This window comes from Montipora capricornis, chromosome 3 (genome assembly GCF_036669925.1).
Source record: "Montipora capricornis isolate CH-2021 chromosome 3, ASM3666992v2, whole genome shotgun sequence".
NCBI lineage: Eukaryota > Metazoa > Cnidaria > Anthozoa > Scleractinia > Acroporidae > Montipora > Montipora capricornis.
The window spans coordinates 38204293-38224292 of record NC_090885.1 but is presented as its reverse complement, the minus strand read 5'-3'; the positions used below and the strand labels follow the sequence as shown (position 1 = coordinate 38224292).

Genomic DNA, 20000 nt, shown 5'->3' with positions numbered 1-20000 from the left:
ACATGCAGCTACCCTGGTTGGACAAAAAAGAATTCCCACACTTATTGAGAGGGATGCCTGTGACAGACCACTTCACAAATATTATTGCCCTACGTCTCGTTTTTCTTTTTGAAATCTTTTAAAACTTTTAAAAATTTGCCATTCAAAACCTCAAATTTACCAGACAAATGTCAGATGGCCAGTGCTTATTTGCAGGCTTGTTCACAATAGAAGTGGCCATGTTCTATTTACAAATAGATTTCATGTTGTTATGCATCTGTTCAGTAATAGATCGCAGATGGCGTAAAAATGTGAGCTTAAGAACAGATCAAAGCACTTGCCACTGTTGTTACTCTGGATATGAAAGTTACCGGGATTGTTTAAAATTGGCAGGCTGAAGCCTTCATTATGCATTAGTCAGTGTGATATAACAGCTGGATAATTGTGTAACAGCACGGGGTGCTCTCATTTGCAACTACATGTAGATACCCAAAATAATACATGTATGTGAGGTGATCCCCTTTGCTGGAATTCAACCCTGTAAAATACGTCTACTGTTTCTCCAACAGGCATAAGATTAGTCTTTAACACATCCTTTATAAAGAGCTGTACCATATGTTCAAAGTTCCTAGCACAGGTAGCAGGGTCTTTTTGAATAAGGTCTGATTTTTGTTTCCAGGTCATATTGTTAATGTCATCAGTTTAGGCAAGTAGAGCAGATCCATTCACTATTATCAACACTTTTTGTGCCAGTTATACATTCCTCCAACGAAATTTGCGAATATTTACCACTATATTTGATACTGTTACACTAACCTTAGAAACAGGTGACCTGAACCATAACTGATCACAGCAAGTGCATATATATATATTCAGGGCCATGTGTTATCGTAATGAAAAGACTGAATCCCTTTTGACAGGGAATGGCTAATAGAGTCTTGACTTTGACAAATTTCAGTTTGGTTTAGGCTTGAGCTCTGCATAGCTTTCCTGAAATTGTTCTGTGCTTTTCTGTTCATTTCTCTGATATCTTCTGGATTGGAAGCTTAACCCTTATGAAATGTTTGCTTTTCATATTCCCTTGCTGCTTCAATATTTAGAGATCTTTTTTGGCAGTTCGCATTGCTTTTCTTTTCCCTGAACTCTTTATTTTGTCTCTTTCGCTTGATAGATTCTCTCATATAGGCTCTTTTGACACTGCTTTGTAGAAATTATTACTGACACTCAAATCACATTTGGCCATAGTTAATTAATCTATTATCACCTCTGAATAATTGTTGACATTGGTGACACTGCTGATTTCATAACCTGAAATACTGTCATTATAATAATCTAACTGAACTGATGAAACATAACGTCTTTCATCTAGATGTTCAATGTTAATAACAGTAGTTCCCTGTTGTCTGCTTATGGGACTGATAACAGTTACTGGTGCCCACCCCTTAATGGATTCATTTATACGTATTGTAACATCTAATGCATCAGAAACTGCTTGCACAATAAGTGCATCACACCCTGTATGTTGCTGTGACAACACACCCACAATTGCTCTGTAATGTGTCCAATAAATCTTTGACAGTCGTTTCTGATGTGTTCAACTCCAGAAGCATGCGCGTTCATGTGATAGGAAGGATCATCATATACCGGTAACTGGTGGGCAACAGAAGCAAAGAATAGGATACGCATAGCCCTCTTCTGTATCCTTTCAATCTGGTCTACTAGGTAACACGCGAGACTTGTCGCCCAGACGACGCAGGAATACTTGAGGACGGTGTGAACCAAGGCATTATAAATGCATCCAGGCATTATAAATGCAAATGAGGTCCACATAGGGGACCCCAGTGCGCTTCAAAACCCTTACGATGTGAAGGCACTTTGACGCCTTGCTAATAATTTCATTGGTGTTCTCCTTCCATTTGAGAGTGTCACACAATGTTAAACCAAGTACTTTTTGACAGGACACCCTTTCTATAGGTACGTTGTTGATCAGGATTGGTTGAAGGCCCTGCTGGGATCTTAAGATGCAAATGACCATATCTTTGCATTTCTTGGAATTTAAATTCATGTTGTTCCACTCAGCCATTGAGAAATGCATTCTAGGTCATTTTGTATCAGGGAAGCCTCGCCCGAGCAGATAACCTCCGAAATTGTGATGTCATCAACGTACTTCCAGTGATTTGAGAGCAGAGGGGAACGAGTGGTTAGGTCGTTAATCATTATCAGGAATAGTATTGGACCTAGCTTTGTACCCTGAGGTACCCCAGCATGGACGGGCCTTCACTCCGATATAGCGTTTACGAGCTTTACGGCTTGGCACCAACCACTAAGAAAGCTGTAAATCCATCTTATCAGAGAACCACATACTCCAAGATGAAGGAGCTTAGAGACCAAGATGGTATGGTCAATGTGATCGAACGCCTTGCTGAAATCTAGGAAGCACAATCTCAGGAACTTACCAGGGTGGTCAATGGAAGAGAGCCAGTTGTGTGCCATGTCCAAAAGACAATAGGTGGTAGAGGTTCCCTTGAGACTGCCAAATTGCTAGGGTTTGATGAGATGTCTCACATCTTCTTACAGCCACTCAACAACGAAATCCTCTAGCACTTCAGAAAGCACCGGTGTCAGGGCGATAGGTCTTAAATCCCCGTCCCCAGTTATGGGCGTAGCCTTGGGAACAGAAGCGATGTTAGCGTCCTTCCATTATATCGGCAATATCCCCGATGACAGTGAGCGGTTAAAATTGCTAGCAACCGGCTCAGCCAGCTCAGGTGCAAACTCTTTTAGGAGACGGGCTGGGACTCTATCGGGACCCAGTGCTAGCTAGACCGAGCAGCTTTTTATGATCAGCTGTAGTAGATATGGTGGGTGGTTGTTAAGCAATGGTAAAAAGGCTGGGAGCTTTGAGGTGTCAAGAGGTTGAAGGTTCCAAGTTACTGATATGAAAAAGTTGTTTAGACGAGTGGCGAGGGTCTTACCAGGTATAATGTTGCTGTTAACGTCTGGATAGCATAATTCAGCAACAGTAGTGGGCTTCCCAACAAGCTTGTTCACCAAGGCTCACCAGTTCAGTTCCTCGGGTCAGTACCCCTTAGGTTTTGCACCTTGCGCGAAAAAACTCCTTTTTGCGTTTGCAGATGACTTCCTGAACTTTGTTTCTAAGGTGTCGCCATTTCTCGGTAGGCCCAAAACAGTAAGCACGTTGTCGTAAAAGTATGAGAGATTTAATCTCAGCAGACATCCAGGGTTTGTCGGTAGGGTGCAGCCTGACACTATTTGTTGGGAAGTAGATGTTGATAGCGTTGGAGAGTTACATGATCGACTGATGAAGAGTCGCATGTGTGTGCATGCTCAAACCAGCTATGTGCACTAACCCACCTCTCGAATGCATTAACCCTTTAAGCCCCGAGGGGTTCCCCATTGACGAGTAAAATCGTCTGGCGTTAGACAGAGTAAAATCTATAAGTGCCATTTGGCACTATCGGGGCTGAAAGGGTTAAGTGCCGACCGAGGAAAACAATGCATTTGAATTTTTTTCTTAAGGGCTTTTCTACCAACTCTATAATACGGATTAGGTTCCCAATACACTGAGTTATTGTCGGACGACTCTAAGTGCATGCTGTCCCTAGGCTTATTGACAGTAATATTAGATGCTAGATTTGAAATCACTAAATCAAGGGTGCTATTACCCCTTGTGGGTTTTGTGTTTAGTAGTCATGTGGGTAATAAGATAAAAATGACAATTAGAATCCCCTACTCTCTAAGATTTGTTACGTCTGAGTTGTGGTCTAGGTCTAGACATTCTTACTGCAATATAATATTTATTTTCCAAAAGCAAGAGATAAACACTTTCTCAACTCAGACCAGCTGGGTACATTCTTCTTTAAATAATGCACCATACACTTTCTAATTACTACCTTGTCTTTATGAAACAAGCTTGATGCTTTCTTGTAAGGAAATCTGGAAGGTTCTCTGTCCCGGAGAGCATGTTTGCATTTGTGAACAGACTCAGCCCTTGCTCTATCGCAGGAGATTGGTACAGATTCCTCATCAGTTTTCCTTATGTAATCAAAGACCGAGTCTTTCGACAATTTGTCATTATGGTCCGCCACACAAGTACGAGTGTCTGGATGCATGGGTTGCTTGGTTGCCTTACTGTTTTTCATGTCACTGATGTTGTTCAAGTTGGATTTATATGGCTTTGATGACTCATAGCTTGCGAAACTTCGTGATAGCTTTGATAAATATTGGTATAGTTTGACAGCCTCATTGTCACTCTCCAAATGGAAGTCACCTTCCAAATAGAATTTATTAATCCCTCATGAGCTTAGGGGATGGACAGAGACTGTCTTCTCACCATGTGTCTGTAGATTCCATTTCGACATGTATTAAAGTCTATGCGTTGGTGAGTGAAAGGCGGTGCACAATTTTAAGTTGCACCAATGCGCACTTGTTCAGAATCTTTTGCTTCACCTTCGAAGAACACCATTTCCTTACTTCTTCAGTCTCTTGCTTCTAAATGCAGCTAGAAGGTGCTCAAACACTAAAGTATAAAAGCCACAAACAGCAATGGCGGCGCACAACCTGGCAAACAGGAAGTCACAGCTTTCTAAGCTGTGTTGTGATTATCCATTGGCTAATTAGATCAAACTTCCTGTTACGCAAGAAGTGAAATTTGCATAAAGATTCTCACCAGAACTTGTGGATATATGCACAAGTAAAAATTGCATCTGTGCTCTTGGCTAATAGATCATAGGTGAGAACCAATCAGAATGTGTGCATTGTTGAGCTTGTTATATAGTACATTTTTTAACTGTAGTTCAAGCACAGTTTAATGGTTAGGGTTAGTGGAAGTTTGTAGATATACAATAGTAATCTAAATATTGTAAACAACTTCTTCAATGTCATAAGCATCAAGTGATTCTGTTAATTAACTTTTTTAATTATATAGTATCAACAATTTTTCCCATCAGTAACTGTTAATTGATTTAACAATAATTATTCTTTGTTTAAAAGGAATACAAAAGTATAACTGGACAAAGGAAGTCTTTGCAGCCATGACAACTCACTATGACAAACCTGAAGTCTTAAGTGCGGCTTGCTATGCTCTGCGTGAACTGATTGATGTTTGCCCCCAAGTTCTTGAGGTAGTTGGTGATGAGCCTGGTGATAACAGATTACCATTACACCGTTGTGCTATGGCTGCATTAATGCTTCATGTCGATGATCTAGAACTATGTCAGGAAGCTTGTCAATTATTGGCATCCATGACCATTAACTCCAGCTCTCTAAGAGAGGTATGAAACATTGCCATCATTATTTGTTGCCAGTCATTTTTCGCATTGTGTGGTTCCAGAAAATATCCATACCCCCACCACGGAAGACTTTTTGATTTGCACCCCCTTTCCCCCCAGGATTTTCCGTTCCTCGGGGGTCTTTGATGACTCCTCCCCTTAGGAATTTCCAGAATTTTTTCAATTATAAAAAAGAAAGTGAATTAGTTACGAAATTGCAGTAGAATTTTATTACAACAGTGTAAACATTAAGGTTAACTTTTAGAAAATATAACGCTTTGTTAAGCTCATTATCCAGCTAAACTTTTAGCTTCTTTGCCATCAACTTTGCAAAGCTTAAACATTTGGGTTGCACGTCGACTGTTTCACGTTTTTGTGCAAACTTCGATGAAAACATTTCACTCGCTTAAACAACTTCGCAAACGATAGTAAACAAAACAGAAACTTACAAGGTTCCTTTGTCTACACATTTTGTCAGTTTCTTCAGGTTGATTCTTATTTAGGGACCACACATGTTGATGCGGTAGGTTTCGTGAACGTCGTCGCAAAGGCGATTGTTTTACGAAGAATATTATTGACGCCAAAATAATCCATCATATTTGTAAACTTAGATATGGCGATTTAAGTGCAGTCTTCAAATTTACTGACTCTCCAGCAGTCATTCTCGCCGGTAAATGACACACAGCCTCACTGTTGCTTGCCTTTGAGCCATGGATGGAATCCAGAGGGCGACTGTTATTGTTTTTGGCGCAATTTACTTCCTCCAATGAGTAGTGAAACTCCTGTTTTAGAATTTCCAGTTTGACATAACAAACTGAACCTCAACAATCATCTCCCGAGGCCACAATTTCGTTAACCCAAAGAAGAGAAAACTTGACTCCTGGTTCCTGTCCATGGTCTAAATGCCAACCACAAAAAAGAAAATGTCGTTGCATGCAAGCGTTGAGATGGTGGGAACTTGCGTCTTATCGCATTAAAACATGAATCCTATCAAAAATGTGTTTACTGCATGTGAAGGTAGTGAAAAGCGATAATCAAGTGAACGGAAGTGTTGGTTGGACGAAAAAGGGACAAAGCTGGAAGTCTGGGGACGAGACTCCAGTTGAGGCTGCCATTTTAAGTGTTTTGAATCCGTCCCAAATGAAAGACACATTGTTCTTAGCTTCGGGAGATTGTAGTGCTGGCTAACTCAAAGAAAAACGGAAATATTGAAGCTAAAAGGATTAACTTTATCTCAAAACTGACTTTTGTTTCAAAACATCGTCCGATAGTGTGTTTTTGTGCTTCAGATCGATCGTATGTTGCTTTCAATGTTTTGTATGTGGTTCGTGACCCTTTGGAAAAGTAGTTTCCCACGAAACCCCCTACCCCTTGGAAATTTCTGCCCTTTAACCCCCCCTCTCCCTCGGAATTTCCAATGATCTTCCGTGGTGGGGGTATGGATATTTTCTGGAACCACACATTGATAAGAGTGAGGCACATGAGGGTCAAAAACAGGGAAAGTGTTGGTTTTTTAAATGTTGTCATGAAGTGAGGGAATAGGTTTGCTTCGTCAACACATTTTTTTTCATGAGGAAAACATTTTCCCTTTTTTAAACGAAGAAACTTGGTAACATCTGTGACACCTGTGGCTTTTTCATTGTGACATCCCCATTAGTTTCCTTAAATGTCATGAGTACATTTATTTTGTCATTTACTTTAAAGTATGACATTGTCTGCGCAAGTCACTAAAGAGGCCAGAAAGTACAAAAAAGTCAGTATCATCTGTAGTTAAAGACCCCCTTTTTATGTTTTTATTCTGCTTGATGTGGCCACTCGGGAGAAAATAAGTGACAATTTGTGACCTCACCGGCAAGCGAACGGAAGAGAAATTGGCTTGAAAAATAAAAATGTACATAAAGTTCCAATTAATAAAGTAAAGTGTGGCTTTAACATGAATCATTTCCTCACCCAACATGGCCCACGTTGAGACAGCGATTTAAATATCAAACTTACATTGACAAAGTATATCATTCTAGTAAAAAGGGCTGGACATTTGGTTTTTTTTTTCTTATCAATATAAAAAGGAAATACTATTATTTTGTTTGATACTATACAATTTGTTGCAAATCAGTTGTTAATAAAGACTCTCCTGCAACCGTTGCAATTGAGTCACGTACACAAACAACTTGTTCATTTTGGTCAATACCAGAAATGTGTGACCCTGACATAAGCTTTATAAGACACAAAATAATTTCAGCCATAGGTAGTCTGATATAAGTTCAAGATTTCCCGAACAACTTCTGAAAATATTAAAGAGAAACAAATTCAAACAGAGAGGAGAACAAATGTAGCTAACTCAGTACAAACAATGACTACAGGTAACCCAGGCTCACTGTTTGTGTCATGTATGGGTTTCACGTTAACGTGAGTAAATTTATGTAGAGAACATACCGGGTGAAGACGCGAAAAAAATGAAAATAAAAATTGATGAAACTTACCATGTGGCAAGTTGTTGCTGTCCTTAATATGTGCACGAAGTTTCTGGAAAAAATAGCGGCCTTCACCTCTCCTTCGTGGTGTAGTGACAAGGTAGGAGGCTGACGGCAGTGTCTAGGCTGCCATTGACCCTCAACCAGAACGATTTTTTGGGAGAAAATGAAATCCAGTTGCTAAATAAACATGCCAGGCTTGTGGAACGTGAATTTCTCTAAACCCTGGATCCTTTGGCATCTCCAGCTAGTAACGTGAAGCTTGCTCCTTAGAACTTTTACATTAACCAACTAAAATAGCAGCCCAAAGCCGTTAGGATCACAACTGGGCCAATTCAAAAATGGCACTGAGCTCGGGGCGCCTGGTGAGGAGTATGATAAGTCCTCATGGAGGGGAGTGAGGATTTTGAAATATGAGGAATTAAAGCAACAGGATGTCTCTTCTGAAGTGTTAGTCACTGCAAATGATGTAAACTGCAATTTTACCTAACAAAAAAATGAAAATCAGGGGAAAATGCTAAATATAGTGCTTGTAGACAAATGTTTTGCTCTTGGGTCCCCTCCCTCTAGGGAGACATATTATATATTTTTTCCAGCAACTTTGTGTACATATTAAGGACAGCAACAAATCGCCAGATGGTAAGTTTTATCGATTTTTATTTCCATTTTGTGGCAAATTTCCAGACCTAAACTTCGCGTCTTCACCCCATATGTTGGATGTATATATTAGCCCTGTGACACTCTAGGCCTAAAAACCAACTTTTTAGGCCTAGGGTTAGCCAAATTGATGCTTTTCGTCCAAGGATGAGCAGAAATACTACCCTTCGCTTCATGCTTCAGAAACGGGGATAAGCTAGATCCGGGAAAACTCTTATTTTGCATGTCTGTGTGCACCAAAACAAACGTACAATTGTGGACCAGGAAAAGGACAGGGTTACTAATTTCATGTTTTCGAGGGCGTTGGGTCTTCGTTTTCGATACACCCCCATATGTTCTCTGTAGACCGTATTCATAAATGGCGGTCAAGAGATTATTCTTTTGTCTTTGTGTTAATCATCCTAACTAGCCTCACTTTGGAACAAAAATTATTTGGAATTTTGCTCGTGTTTACGAGGCTATTTAGGATGATTAGCATAAAGACAAAAGAATAATTACTTAGCCGCCATTTATGAATACGGTCTATATTTACTAATGTTATGAAACCAGAGTTTCAAGGCTGGGTTACCGGTGCAATGACTTGAGCAAATAAAACTCAAACTCCAGTGATCCCAAACTGACTTCCCTGGCTCAGGTCACTGAGGACTTCATTTGGATAATCTGCAAGTTACCATCATCACTTCATCACGGTCCAACTGCTCAGTTATCCACTGGTGGTTTTCACCGTTGACATGGTGAATTTGTGGCTGATCTATCAATAACAATTAAATCACCAAAACTACTGATTATCAATAAAATATACACATTCAAGGCAAAAGGCATAATAACACTATTAATGTAATAATAATCCAGCATTAAATTTGAACAATATGCCTCTGATTGCAATGGATTCAGTACAAGTAGAGGCATACGATGATCCATGGAGGTTTCATGGTCCACAAAACCTGAGCAGTAGCGTGCTATGCATGCTGTTCGACAGAGAGTCGATATAAAGAAATCCCATGTCTTTAGCTGTCTTGGTTTCTCTTTCATTAATGCACCCAACTACCCTGAAGGGCACCTAAATCTTTTTTGTTACATTTCAGTCGCTGATGTTCAAAGGATTATACATAAACATTATCCACGTAATGGAGCAGTATGACAAGCATCCAGGAGTTCAGCGATGGGGATGCAGAGCCTTGCGTGGATTGTCTTTGTCTGGATGTAGTGATAAAGAGCTCCTGATTAAATGTGGTGTGTTGGAACTGGTCTTCAGTTGCACCCAAAGGTATCATAACATTATTGTTGTTTGTTCAAACAACAGGTACAATTAAATAAATTAAATTGTTAAGTGGAATTGCATAGGCAGTGCAGCCTGGTGGTTAGGGCATTTGACTAGAGATCTGGACATCCCAGGTTCAAGACCCATTCTGACCACTAGTTGAATTTGACCGTGGTAGCCCCTGGTTCAACTTCTTGGCTGCAGTTGCAAAAACACACACACACCATGATAAATGCCATTTCCCATGGTAAATTATCCCACGGTGCCTCACACTTGGGTTTTAGTATACCGTGGTAACCAGTGGTCACACGTTACATGGATTACTGAGATAAAGAGAAATCTCACGCAATTCATTGGCGGGAAATTAAATCACAACTTCGTCAGCATGGTGATTGGCTCTTGTACTTCAGGCATCAAAACACCCAGGTTCCAACTTACCACATTAAATGTCATGTCGTCTGATCTTTTTTATGTATCCGTGGAAATTTACCACAGGAAATGGGAAATGTCGGTCACTTGTACTAAATGAAGTTTCCCGTGATAAAAGGGTCATTTACTGTGGTAAAAGTACCTAAATTCATGTCAATTATTTACATTGTTATGCAGTTATTTAAATACGGTGACCTGTTATAAATGTTTGTATTATTTTGTTACTCTTGTTACTGGGTTTCCAGTAGGGCAATTCTCAGTCGGAAAATCGGTAATATTTTTCTGTTTTTTAATTTTTTTCCGTGTCAGTAAGAGTCTTTCCTGTCACTCCCCTGCGAAGTAGTGTCTTTGTGCGTATTTTGTTAGGTTTAAGGGGGTTGGGGTAATGCTTAGATTTCTCTGGTGCACACAGGAGAACATTTAATTAACCTGAAATGACGTTGAACGTCATTGTAACGCGAATGCCGTTTTAGTGGATCTTTAAACAAAATATACCCTCATGGAGCTCAAGAATGGAACGTCAATTAGATGAACAAGGCAGGCGGTGAAAAATAAATATCTGGAATTTTTAAAGCGACGAGTAATGGTCTTCGACAACAATTTCATTTTTCACCGTTGGATATCAAGAGATCTTTGTTTCTAATATTTTACTAACTTGGTTTTGTATACCACACTAAAATCAAATGGCATCTTATTTATGGATTTAACAAACATTGCAGGAATCGAACGCCTTGAATGCATTACAGTGTTTACTGAAGTCGCATCTAAGTTGCCTGGCAATTTACATTTATTTTGTAATCAACTCTGCAAAGGTAAAAAAAATGGAAATGTGACAGTGAAGAATTATTTGAATGACAGCTTGTTGTCTTTTTTGTGCTTCAATTTTACGGTCATGCTTCACTGTTTTGCAAGTAAACACACCGCGGTAACTTGATCACCGCGCCCGCTGAATTCAATGTCACTTTTGATTTTGCTATTTACTTGTGCAGCCAAAAGTACAATAACGAAATTGAACATTGCAAAATCTCCCAAAATGTTTTTTGTTGTTGTTTTTTTCATGTCGTAAAAAAACTTCCTTCTGCTATTCCTAAAAACTGTTTATCAATAATTATTTACTTTTGCATCAATATTTGTTTTGCATAAAGCAAGCTAACAAAATCTGTACCTTGCTAAGTTCACATTTTTGAGCATTAAAATATAATTTTTGGTCCTATGCTTCTGTTACGAATTGGTATATTTTTTAGGTTACCCATCCAGATACTAACCTTGCTGGAGAGGACTTAACTTCAGTGAACTTTTGTATTACAAAGCTGTCAGATGCTCAGAATGCACGCTTAATAACCTTTTGGTAAAAGGAAGTTGTGAGGGAACTTGAAAATGTTCAACATGTCAGCCTAGAAGGCAATGTTTCTCGATTCCCTTTTATTTTATTCAATCTTTTCTGGGGTTTGCTCGTAACCACGTGTCTTCTCAGGGGACCATTTACCTAAGACTTTTACCATGACACGACAATGATAAACAATACCAAAACAATATAGTGTACTGTTAGAGCTACATATTACGCAAAGACAACTTGAAGCTCCTGGAAGACAAAACGCAGCTCAGTTGACAATATGGAATTAAGCGCTTTGTTACTGCACTACCAGGCTTACGCAATGCGGGTTTTTTTTCTTTTCTCGAAAGATGACAGGAATTTTTTTTTTCTGACAAATGATTGATAGGCTGGTAGCCAGGTTTTTAACCTCAGAGAAAGACTTCTGGGTGACCCCTTAAATGGGCTTAATGACCCCCCGACTTGAAAAAATTGCCTGGAACGCTGCAGTTTGAATAACACGTACCACAGGCAACCCAGTGCACGCTCATGGAGCGTCTAGTTGTAATGAAGGCTGTGAATGAGTGGCCCACACTACAGGCAGCCTTGTTGAAGTAATTTGTGATATTCCAGTTGCAAAAATAGGCTGAACTAATCACTGTTGGGGAGCCTATTTTCATAAATTATCTGAAAGCAGTGAAAGTATTTATTGTAATGTCAACTAAAGCAATCCTTCTATCACTTTAATGTTTTTGTCACCTTGTGGTGTGTCTCCTGTCCAGGCTAAAAGATGAGTAGGTAGGTAGGTAGGTAGGTAGTGACTTTAATTATAGAGGGTAACACTTGATGTTATGTGACTGACAGGATTGTCAACACCTTTCCTGACAACGTTTTCCCTTTCTGAAGGTATCTAGATGATGTCAATGTACAAGAGGAAGCCATTGCATTGATTGCTTGTTTGGCAACAGATGTAGAGCTTGTTTGGCGTCAGAGTGCCATTGAGGGGTTTCATGACATGATTCTCAAGGGGATGAAAAGATATCCTGATGATCTGTTTTTGACAGAGATCTCGCTGGAGGCCCTGGGTGAGTGGCTGTGACCAGCATATTGGTAGTGTGTCACTGAAAACATCATATGTTGGTCGAACGTTTGCTGACACCATGGGTAATGCTTTAATATGACTGAGTTCAGTATTTTGTAAATAAACCCATTCAAGGGTCTAGTATGTGGACTGATAATGTCCACTGACGAGAGATTGCCCAAAAAATGACCATTTGGCCGAGAAGCGAAGGACAATCTCTCAGCCAAGAGGTAAAAAGCCAGTGTTGATCTGATGCTAAAGTTGGACACGAACGGTTGATGTATTTTAAAATTAGTAAACACAATGTATTAATTCTCTAGCTAAACCTGAAAGTCGACTTGTAACTTTCTTCATCTTCAGAGACTTTGACAACATATTTTGTTACTTACCCAAACAGCATTTGCGACCATCGTTTTATTGTCACTATCATCAGTTCAATTTTTTGCACGTAAAAAGAATAAATATGAAAAGATGAAACTCTTGTGCTGACTTATTTCCGCTGGCTTTGTTTCTTTTTTGACGGAAAAAATCAGAGGACAAATATCGACAAAGTAGGAGTTTTGGGTGATAACCATTGTGTGATAACCATTGTGTGATTTTACACCACTTGACGTAAAGTTGCTAATAAAATCATGCGAAAGTTAATGGGTGGGTTAAACATTGTAAGTTACTCTAACGCACAAAGGTCGTGAGGTAACATTCCACTGAGCTGGACTGGTTTCCGGTTGTCCAATGGTAATTTTTGTTTTTGTTTTTTGTAATAACATACTTTTCCCAATTTTCCTGTTCATCGAGTTCTGTTTTATCTCCCCTGTCTTAACTTTCAGGTGTGCTTACAGCTGCAGAGGAAATTCGAGAGCTTCTGGTTAAGTCCATTAGTTCTGAACATGACGGTGTAGAGACTATTTTTAACGCAATGGAAAAGCACAGGTCAGAACGAGACATCCAACAGAAAGGATGCATCTTAATCCAGGTATTGGCACCATTACTGTCTGATGATTATTGCCAATCAGCTCTGAAGGCTCTCATTGATGCAATGTGCGAGTTTCAAGAGGACAAAGGTGTACAGGCAGAAGGATGTGTAGCCATGTTTGTTATTGCTCAGATAGATGCTGGAAAGAGCGAGATGTTAGTGAACAACTGTGCACATGAAAGGCTCTTTTACATTTTGGAGCAGTTTGCTGAGGAAGCAGAGCTGGTGTATTTGGCCAGTGAATGCATTCGGTATCTAGCCTTTGTGAGAGAGTTGAAGGAATCAATGCTACTTTCAGCGTGTGCTGGTGGACTTCTAAAGTTAGCTGATTGCTTGATAAAGAAAGGAGCTGATGTGAATGCGGGGGACGGGGTGAATAGCCCACTCTGTTGGGCTTGCAAGAACGAAAAGGAAGACATGGTGCGATTTCTTTTGACTCAAGGAATTACTGACATTCAAAGTGCTCTGAAACTTTCTCTTGAGATGGGTCATGGGAATATTGTAGGATTACTTCTTCAGTACCTGAGCCACGACAAGGAGGCCGGCATTATTGCCTTTAGTAATCTCAACCTGGGTGACTTACAACCAGAGTGGATATCACCGTCCCTTACAGGACATAGGTATTCCCTTCCAGTTCTTGATGCTGACTGGATTGAACATCTTGATGATGCACAGAAGACAATGCAACGGAGAGTCGCTTTGAGTAATCACTTGTCAACAACATTCGAAGAAAGCCTGAGTGATGTTTCTAGCTCCAGTGAAGCTAATTTTCATCCAAACTATGAACGCAACATTTCAAGCTCTGCGCTCAATTTAGTTAGTCAAGAATCAGCGCACGATACAGATTCTGAAGACTCGTTTTCTGACGAATATGCCATTCCTGATTTGACTAATGAATCTCGACTGAGGGCACGTAGTATTAGTGGAGCTTCCTTTCCTTACAGTTCACGTGACCCCCGCGTCGTTTCTCCTTACCTAGAGTGCAACTGTGTTATTTTACCTCGGACTGCACGACGTAGGTCATTAGAGCGGGATTCACCTGTTTGCCAAAGACCATCTTTGAAGAGACGTGCAATCAGTGATATAATTCGCCCCTGGGATTTGATTGCATCTGTTTCTGGCAGTAATGAGGGCCAAAATCGACCTCAAATCAGTTTTTCACAAGCAAACGCTACTATCGATGAAGATGCTCGGCTTGGTGTCTTCAGAATGCCCGAGCGTAGCTTCATGTACAGCTGGGAGCAGCAGAAGAGTTTTTGTAGCCCTTCTCCAGTTGTTTCAACTGATGTGACCTTCAAGGAAAATCATTTGTCTCTGAGAAAGCGTTCGTTGTCATGTAGTGATTTAGGGCTGCGACAAAGGCGAAGGCAATCCATAAGATCCATTTCAGCAAATGCGACAGTGCGTTTAATTGATCTTTCTCGGAACAACATGAAGTCACTGAGGCCCATTGCCGAGGCAGGCCAAGAACTTCTTGCTTACCTTGCAAAAGTTGAGAAACTGGATCTAAATCGTAACCACCTGTCGGACTTCCCAGATGAATTAAGCGAGGTAATGCCAGACCTGCAGTGTGTCAATCTAAGCCACAATGAGTTTTGTGTTTTCCCTTACTCGTTCATAACGTCAACAAGAGTTAAGCTCTTGGATATATCAAACAACAAGATCCACATCTCGTGTCAGTGTCCAAGCTCTAATGAACGTGCTGTTATGCTTGAGAGCTTGAACCTATCACACAATGAAATCGGTGCCATTCCAGAGTGGTTCGGTGACTTCTTCCCCGCTTTAACCAGTCTTTACTTGTCGGGAAATGATATCAGAACTCTACCAGCGTCTCCTTTGAAGCTCTGGCAACTTAGAACACTAGATTTGTCCGACAACAATCTGAAGGAGATCCCACCTGAGTTTTGATCAGAGTGTTATTCGCTGGACACACTTGTGGCGACAAGCAATAATCTTACCTCGCTTCCTGAATCAGGGGCCGCCTTTTTGACAAATTTGAAAACTGTTCGACTGAACAAGAATAGACTTGGGGAGAGATCAGGAAAGAAGCAATTCCCAATCCCTCGCTTTCTTCTCACTCTTCCCAACGTGAAAGTTGTGGACCTTTCAAGCAATGGTTTGGAAGACATTCCACCGCCCATTTCTTGGGCTACACAGCAATTGAAAGAGCTTGTCCTTGCAGATAACAAGATAAGAAAGCTTTCCTTAGTGGGTGCTGAAAATTGGTGTCAGCTTGAAAGACTCATGTTAGGTGACAACAACTTGAGGCAAGTCCCCAGTGGAATTGGTGAACTGACATCGTTAATGTCTCTCGACTTGAGTCGCAATCCAATAACGGGCTTACCAGATGAGATGGGCAGGTTATCCAATTTGTGGGATCTTCAGTTGTCTGGACTCAAGCTTGACCTGGATTCAGCCATTCTAGAAAGTAAGGCTCAGGAGCTCATTGGATTCCTCCATTCCAAACTCAAGAACTCTGTGCCTTATTACCGCATGAAGCTGGTTGCTGTTGGAAAGGCTGGACGAGGAAAGACAGTGTTGCTGAACCAGTTACGGGAAGACAACGCTGCTGGGCCTCATCACGATATCATGGTCAGAGACTGGTATTTCAAGGACACCAAAGCTGAGTGTAAAGTATGCCATCGCAAGAGTGTGAATTATGTCATTACCACATGGGATTTTAAAGACCGTGATGACTTGTACGGGGCCTATCAGTGTCTCTTATCATCACGGACGTTGTTTTTGGTCGTCTATGATGTAAGCAAAGGTGTCAGCGAGATTGATGATCTCAGACCATGGCTCCTAAAGATCCATGCATATGCTCCAGATGCGTCAGTCATGCTTGTAGGCACTCACAAGGACAAAATCCCAAAGGACCGCGTTGATGACCTACTCACAGAGATCAAAGAGAGAGCTTTGAGCAGATGCGCTGGTCCTGGCTTTCCCCAAGTCAAGATTCACGTGGTGCTGGACTGCACTGCAGAAACCTCAGGGGTCAAGACACTGAGGCAAAGGATCATGCAGCTGATTGCAAAGTGCAAGTGTAAAGGGCATTCCTTGATTGGTCCAAGAGTTCCACAGAATTTCATTGATCTTCAAAAACTGATCTTACAGCACGTTTCACAACTTGAACTGCCAGTCCTCAAGATCACCAATGTTCGGAGGCTAATCCAAGAAGGCGAATTACTAATGGATGACACAGAAATGGAGCAGGCCATCAAGTTCATGACTGAAGCAGGTAAAGTTCGAATTAAAAGTAAAAGATTTAATGCTATAGAGTTCATATCTATCCGACAGATAGTTGCAGATTAGTTGCAGATAATGGTCAAAGGACAGTCCGCTTCAAGATGTTGTCTTGGAATAATAATCACTTTCTTTAAGTCTCGAGGTTATTTAGCAGAGCACGAGTGCTCTGCTATATGGGGAGACTAAAACTCAACTGAAATCGAAACAAATCAAATCAAATGTTGGTTTTTGAGGAGAGGGGAAAACCGGAGCAGGGTAGCGAAACAACAAACTCAACCCACATATGGCATGGAATCCTGGAATCGATCCCGAGCCGCATTAGTGGAAGGCGAGTGCCCTCACCACTGCGCCAGCCCTGTTCCGCCTAATAAACTATTTGATTCTGAAAGCTTACAAGCAAAATTAAGCTCACGAGTCCAAGATCATCGAGTTAAGCAGCAACTTAAAGTGTTGCGAAAAAACCTGACAAAAAACATCCAGGCTTGAACGGGGCTCGAACTCATGAGCATGCAATTGCGCTGCACAGCTCTACCAACAGAGCTAGCTATCAACTGCCAAGTGGGAGCTGGTCACCTGTGACTTCCTGTAAGACGTGAACGAATGAATGATAGAATATAATGATGAAATTATTCATATATTTGATCCGCGGAAGTTAAGGTCATCACAGTTAAGGAAGCAAATGAAGCAGTCGCGAAAAAAGCCTGAAAAAAATCCAAGCTCCTTTTTTCACGAGTGTAATTCAAGTAACGTTGACGTCTGGTTGTCATTCTGTGAGGACACCGAAAATAATAACCAACGTCACTTCAATCATAAATGGCAAGCCTTGAGTGTAATTCAAGAGTAAAAGTGACTGTATCTTTCATAATCTTTGTCATATATTGGTTCATGTGGCGACGTTTTCCTTTGTCATCAAATGAGTCCCAAGAGAGATTTTTTGTATGTTCTTGCCATGTAGTTATAAACAAACAAGAAATCTGAAAGTTTTATACATCCATTTACTGGGAAGATGCATAATATTTTCTCACTTCTCTCCAACCCTGCCCATACCCGTCCCAGATGTAACCCGCGTTCCCCTAGAAACAATTTCCGTACAAGGGATTAAACGATTGAGTGTAGCAAGGTAAAAGACTTCCTTTTGAATTTTTTCCTCTTTCGTTTGTCGTTTCAATTAGGAGTAGTAGTACATCACGATGATCCGACCTGCCAGCTGAAGGATCTACTTTTTGTTGACCCCAAATGGCTCTTCCATCGATTGGCATGCCTGGTGACAAGAAAGGCCACTAAAACCTCAGATGGCATACTCAAACGCGAGGAGCTGGAAAGGCTGCTCAGAGAAGCAAACGGAGAAGTCAAACTCCCCTCAGAGTTAATTCCTCAAATGATCAGGTGAACTTACTTTGACAGTTCTGAAATGTCGATCTCCTGACCTCGCTTGAACCCGCAAGATGCGTAAACATCGAAAGAAAAGCCACACTTTAGCTGGTCGAACCTGTCAGGCGGCTGATATTCCGGTTGTTATATTTTTCCTTGTACTTCGTTTCTTTCTTAAAGTGGTCTAGAGGGAGTCTACCTCGAAACTGTTTTCCCGTTGCGTTGAGGATTGTGTATAGTTCGTTTTTATTCTTAAAATACTTTGAATAACTCAGATTTGCCCTGCCCTGCCCTGCCCAGCCCACCCCTCCCCTCCCTGCTTCTCCAGTGGAATGAGATTGGGAGAACTTGTTCGGTGTTTTTATGACAGGAATAGTAGAACTTTAAATACTTTAGCTGTTTTTAACTTCTCTCACTGCCAACCTCAATTGAAGGAATATTCATCCGAACAAGTTGTTCTTTTTAAGAGAATCTGATTCTCTATTTTGTTTGGGTGACAAGGAAAATTTCGGAATGGTGATATCGGCCAACGAGTTTGCAATTTTAAGTTATAATTTCTTTTTACAATTTAATCATGAGATAACTGCAGTGTTTTTCTTTTTGCCTCAGACTTCTTCAACACTACTGCATTGCTTTGCCATTACGAGAGGACAAATACTTGTTTCCGTCCATGCTTAGTACCAAGCAACCCACGATGAAGATACCTAACGCGGGCTGCAGTGCTTTGGTTAAGAGGGTCTACACCATGGCTTATTTCCCTCCAAGTTTTTGGCCACGCCTTATTGCCCGAGTACAGACCTTCGTTGTTAACCTGTATGCAGATCACAAAGCGTCGGCTGAGATCCCGCGCGAACCACAGGTACAGCAATGGAATGAGGGTGTACACGTCCATTGGTCAGACGAAGCCTTTTTCGTTGTTTCGCATGGCCTGATCAGTCCTGATCCTGATTCTGTAGTGATCTGTACACCAAACACAAAGCATGGAGCACGAATTCTTTCTCATGTGGTGGATCATGTGGATTCTTTGCTGGAGGAGTGGTTTCCGGACTTGTGGGGTAAGTACTTGTGGTCCGTCGTGTTCAAGTAGCATTTCATTTCTTGTTGCCAATATCAGAGCTTAGTCATGAGCCGCGCACTTGACAGAATAGAAACCACTTACTAACCGTGCGCGAGGGCTGTACTGGGGAATACTGGCCCGAAGTCTTGGCAGTACAGGCCTCGCTGCGCTCGGTCCGTACAAAAACGACAGTCCTGAGCAAGTGAGGTTAGTAATTTATTTGTTATATGGCATCGTTTCTTTGAGCGATTGGACACTTCCGGTCGTTTCATTCAGACTAACTTCCGGCGCAGTTATAAAAGATATGAGGGAATTTCCCTATTTTTGAATGTAAAATCAATTCGCGAGCACTGCTGAGCATCGCTGAGTTAAACGATTTATAACACGAGTTTTAAAAGATTTATTTTTTGCTTAAAGAAAAGGTTTTCAAAGGCTCATAATATTTAAAATTTCCATAGCAAAAGATCGTGAATCATGAAATAAGCAGAGCTTGAAAATGTAGAGTTAATAATGTAAGAAAAAAACTACCTTCTCGTAAGTTGAGAGGTAAACAGTCGATCGTCGACGTCACTTTCCTTGAGGAGTAGGCGCTTTTTAAAAACTTTTTGTGTTTCCCTCAACTTGAATTTCCCGGGAGAGAGAAAAATACAGAAACGGACCGTTTCCATGGTATTGACCGAAAACCAACCAATCAGAGTGCTCCATGTAGCCTGGAAATTGCTTGCCATATAATAATAGGATGTCGTATTCTGCTGATACTCTATGGTTACCATCTAAGCCCCCATGTCGTCCTAGATCTATTTTGATTCTTTACTGTTACAATAGCTTGTTCCTGTCCCCAAGTAGATTTCATTTACTTGAAGTACTTTAAA

The 20000-nt window shown here is 40.8% G+C and overlaps 1 protein-coding gene across 1 annotated transcript in view; it reads left to right on the top strand.

Annotated features, from left to right (window-relative positions):
* The window catches only part of LOC138043060 (leucine-rich repeat serine/threonine-protein kinase 2-like), a 33559-nt gene that overhangs the window by 6384 nt on the left and 7175 nt on the right, over positions 1 to 20000 (top strand). Inside the window, 6 exon segments of the mRNA XM_068889170.1 lie at positions 4993 to 5273; positions 9484 to 9665; positions 12307 to 12485; positions 13309 to 16692; positions 17873 to 18086; positions 18681 to 19126. Of these exon segments, the coding sequence (XP_068745271.1) occupies positions 4993 to 5273; positions 9484 to 9665; positions 12307 to 12485; positions 13309 to 16692; positions 17873 to 18086; positions 18681 to 19126 (4686 nt within the window).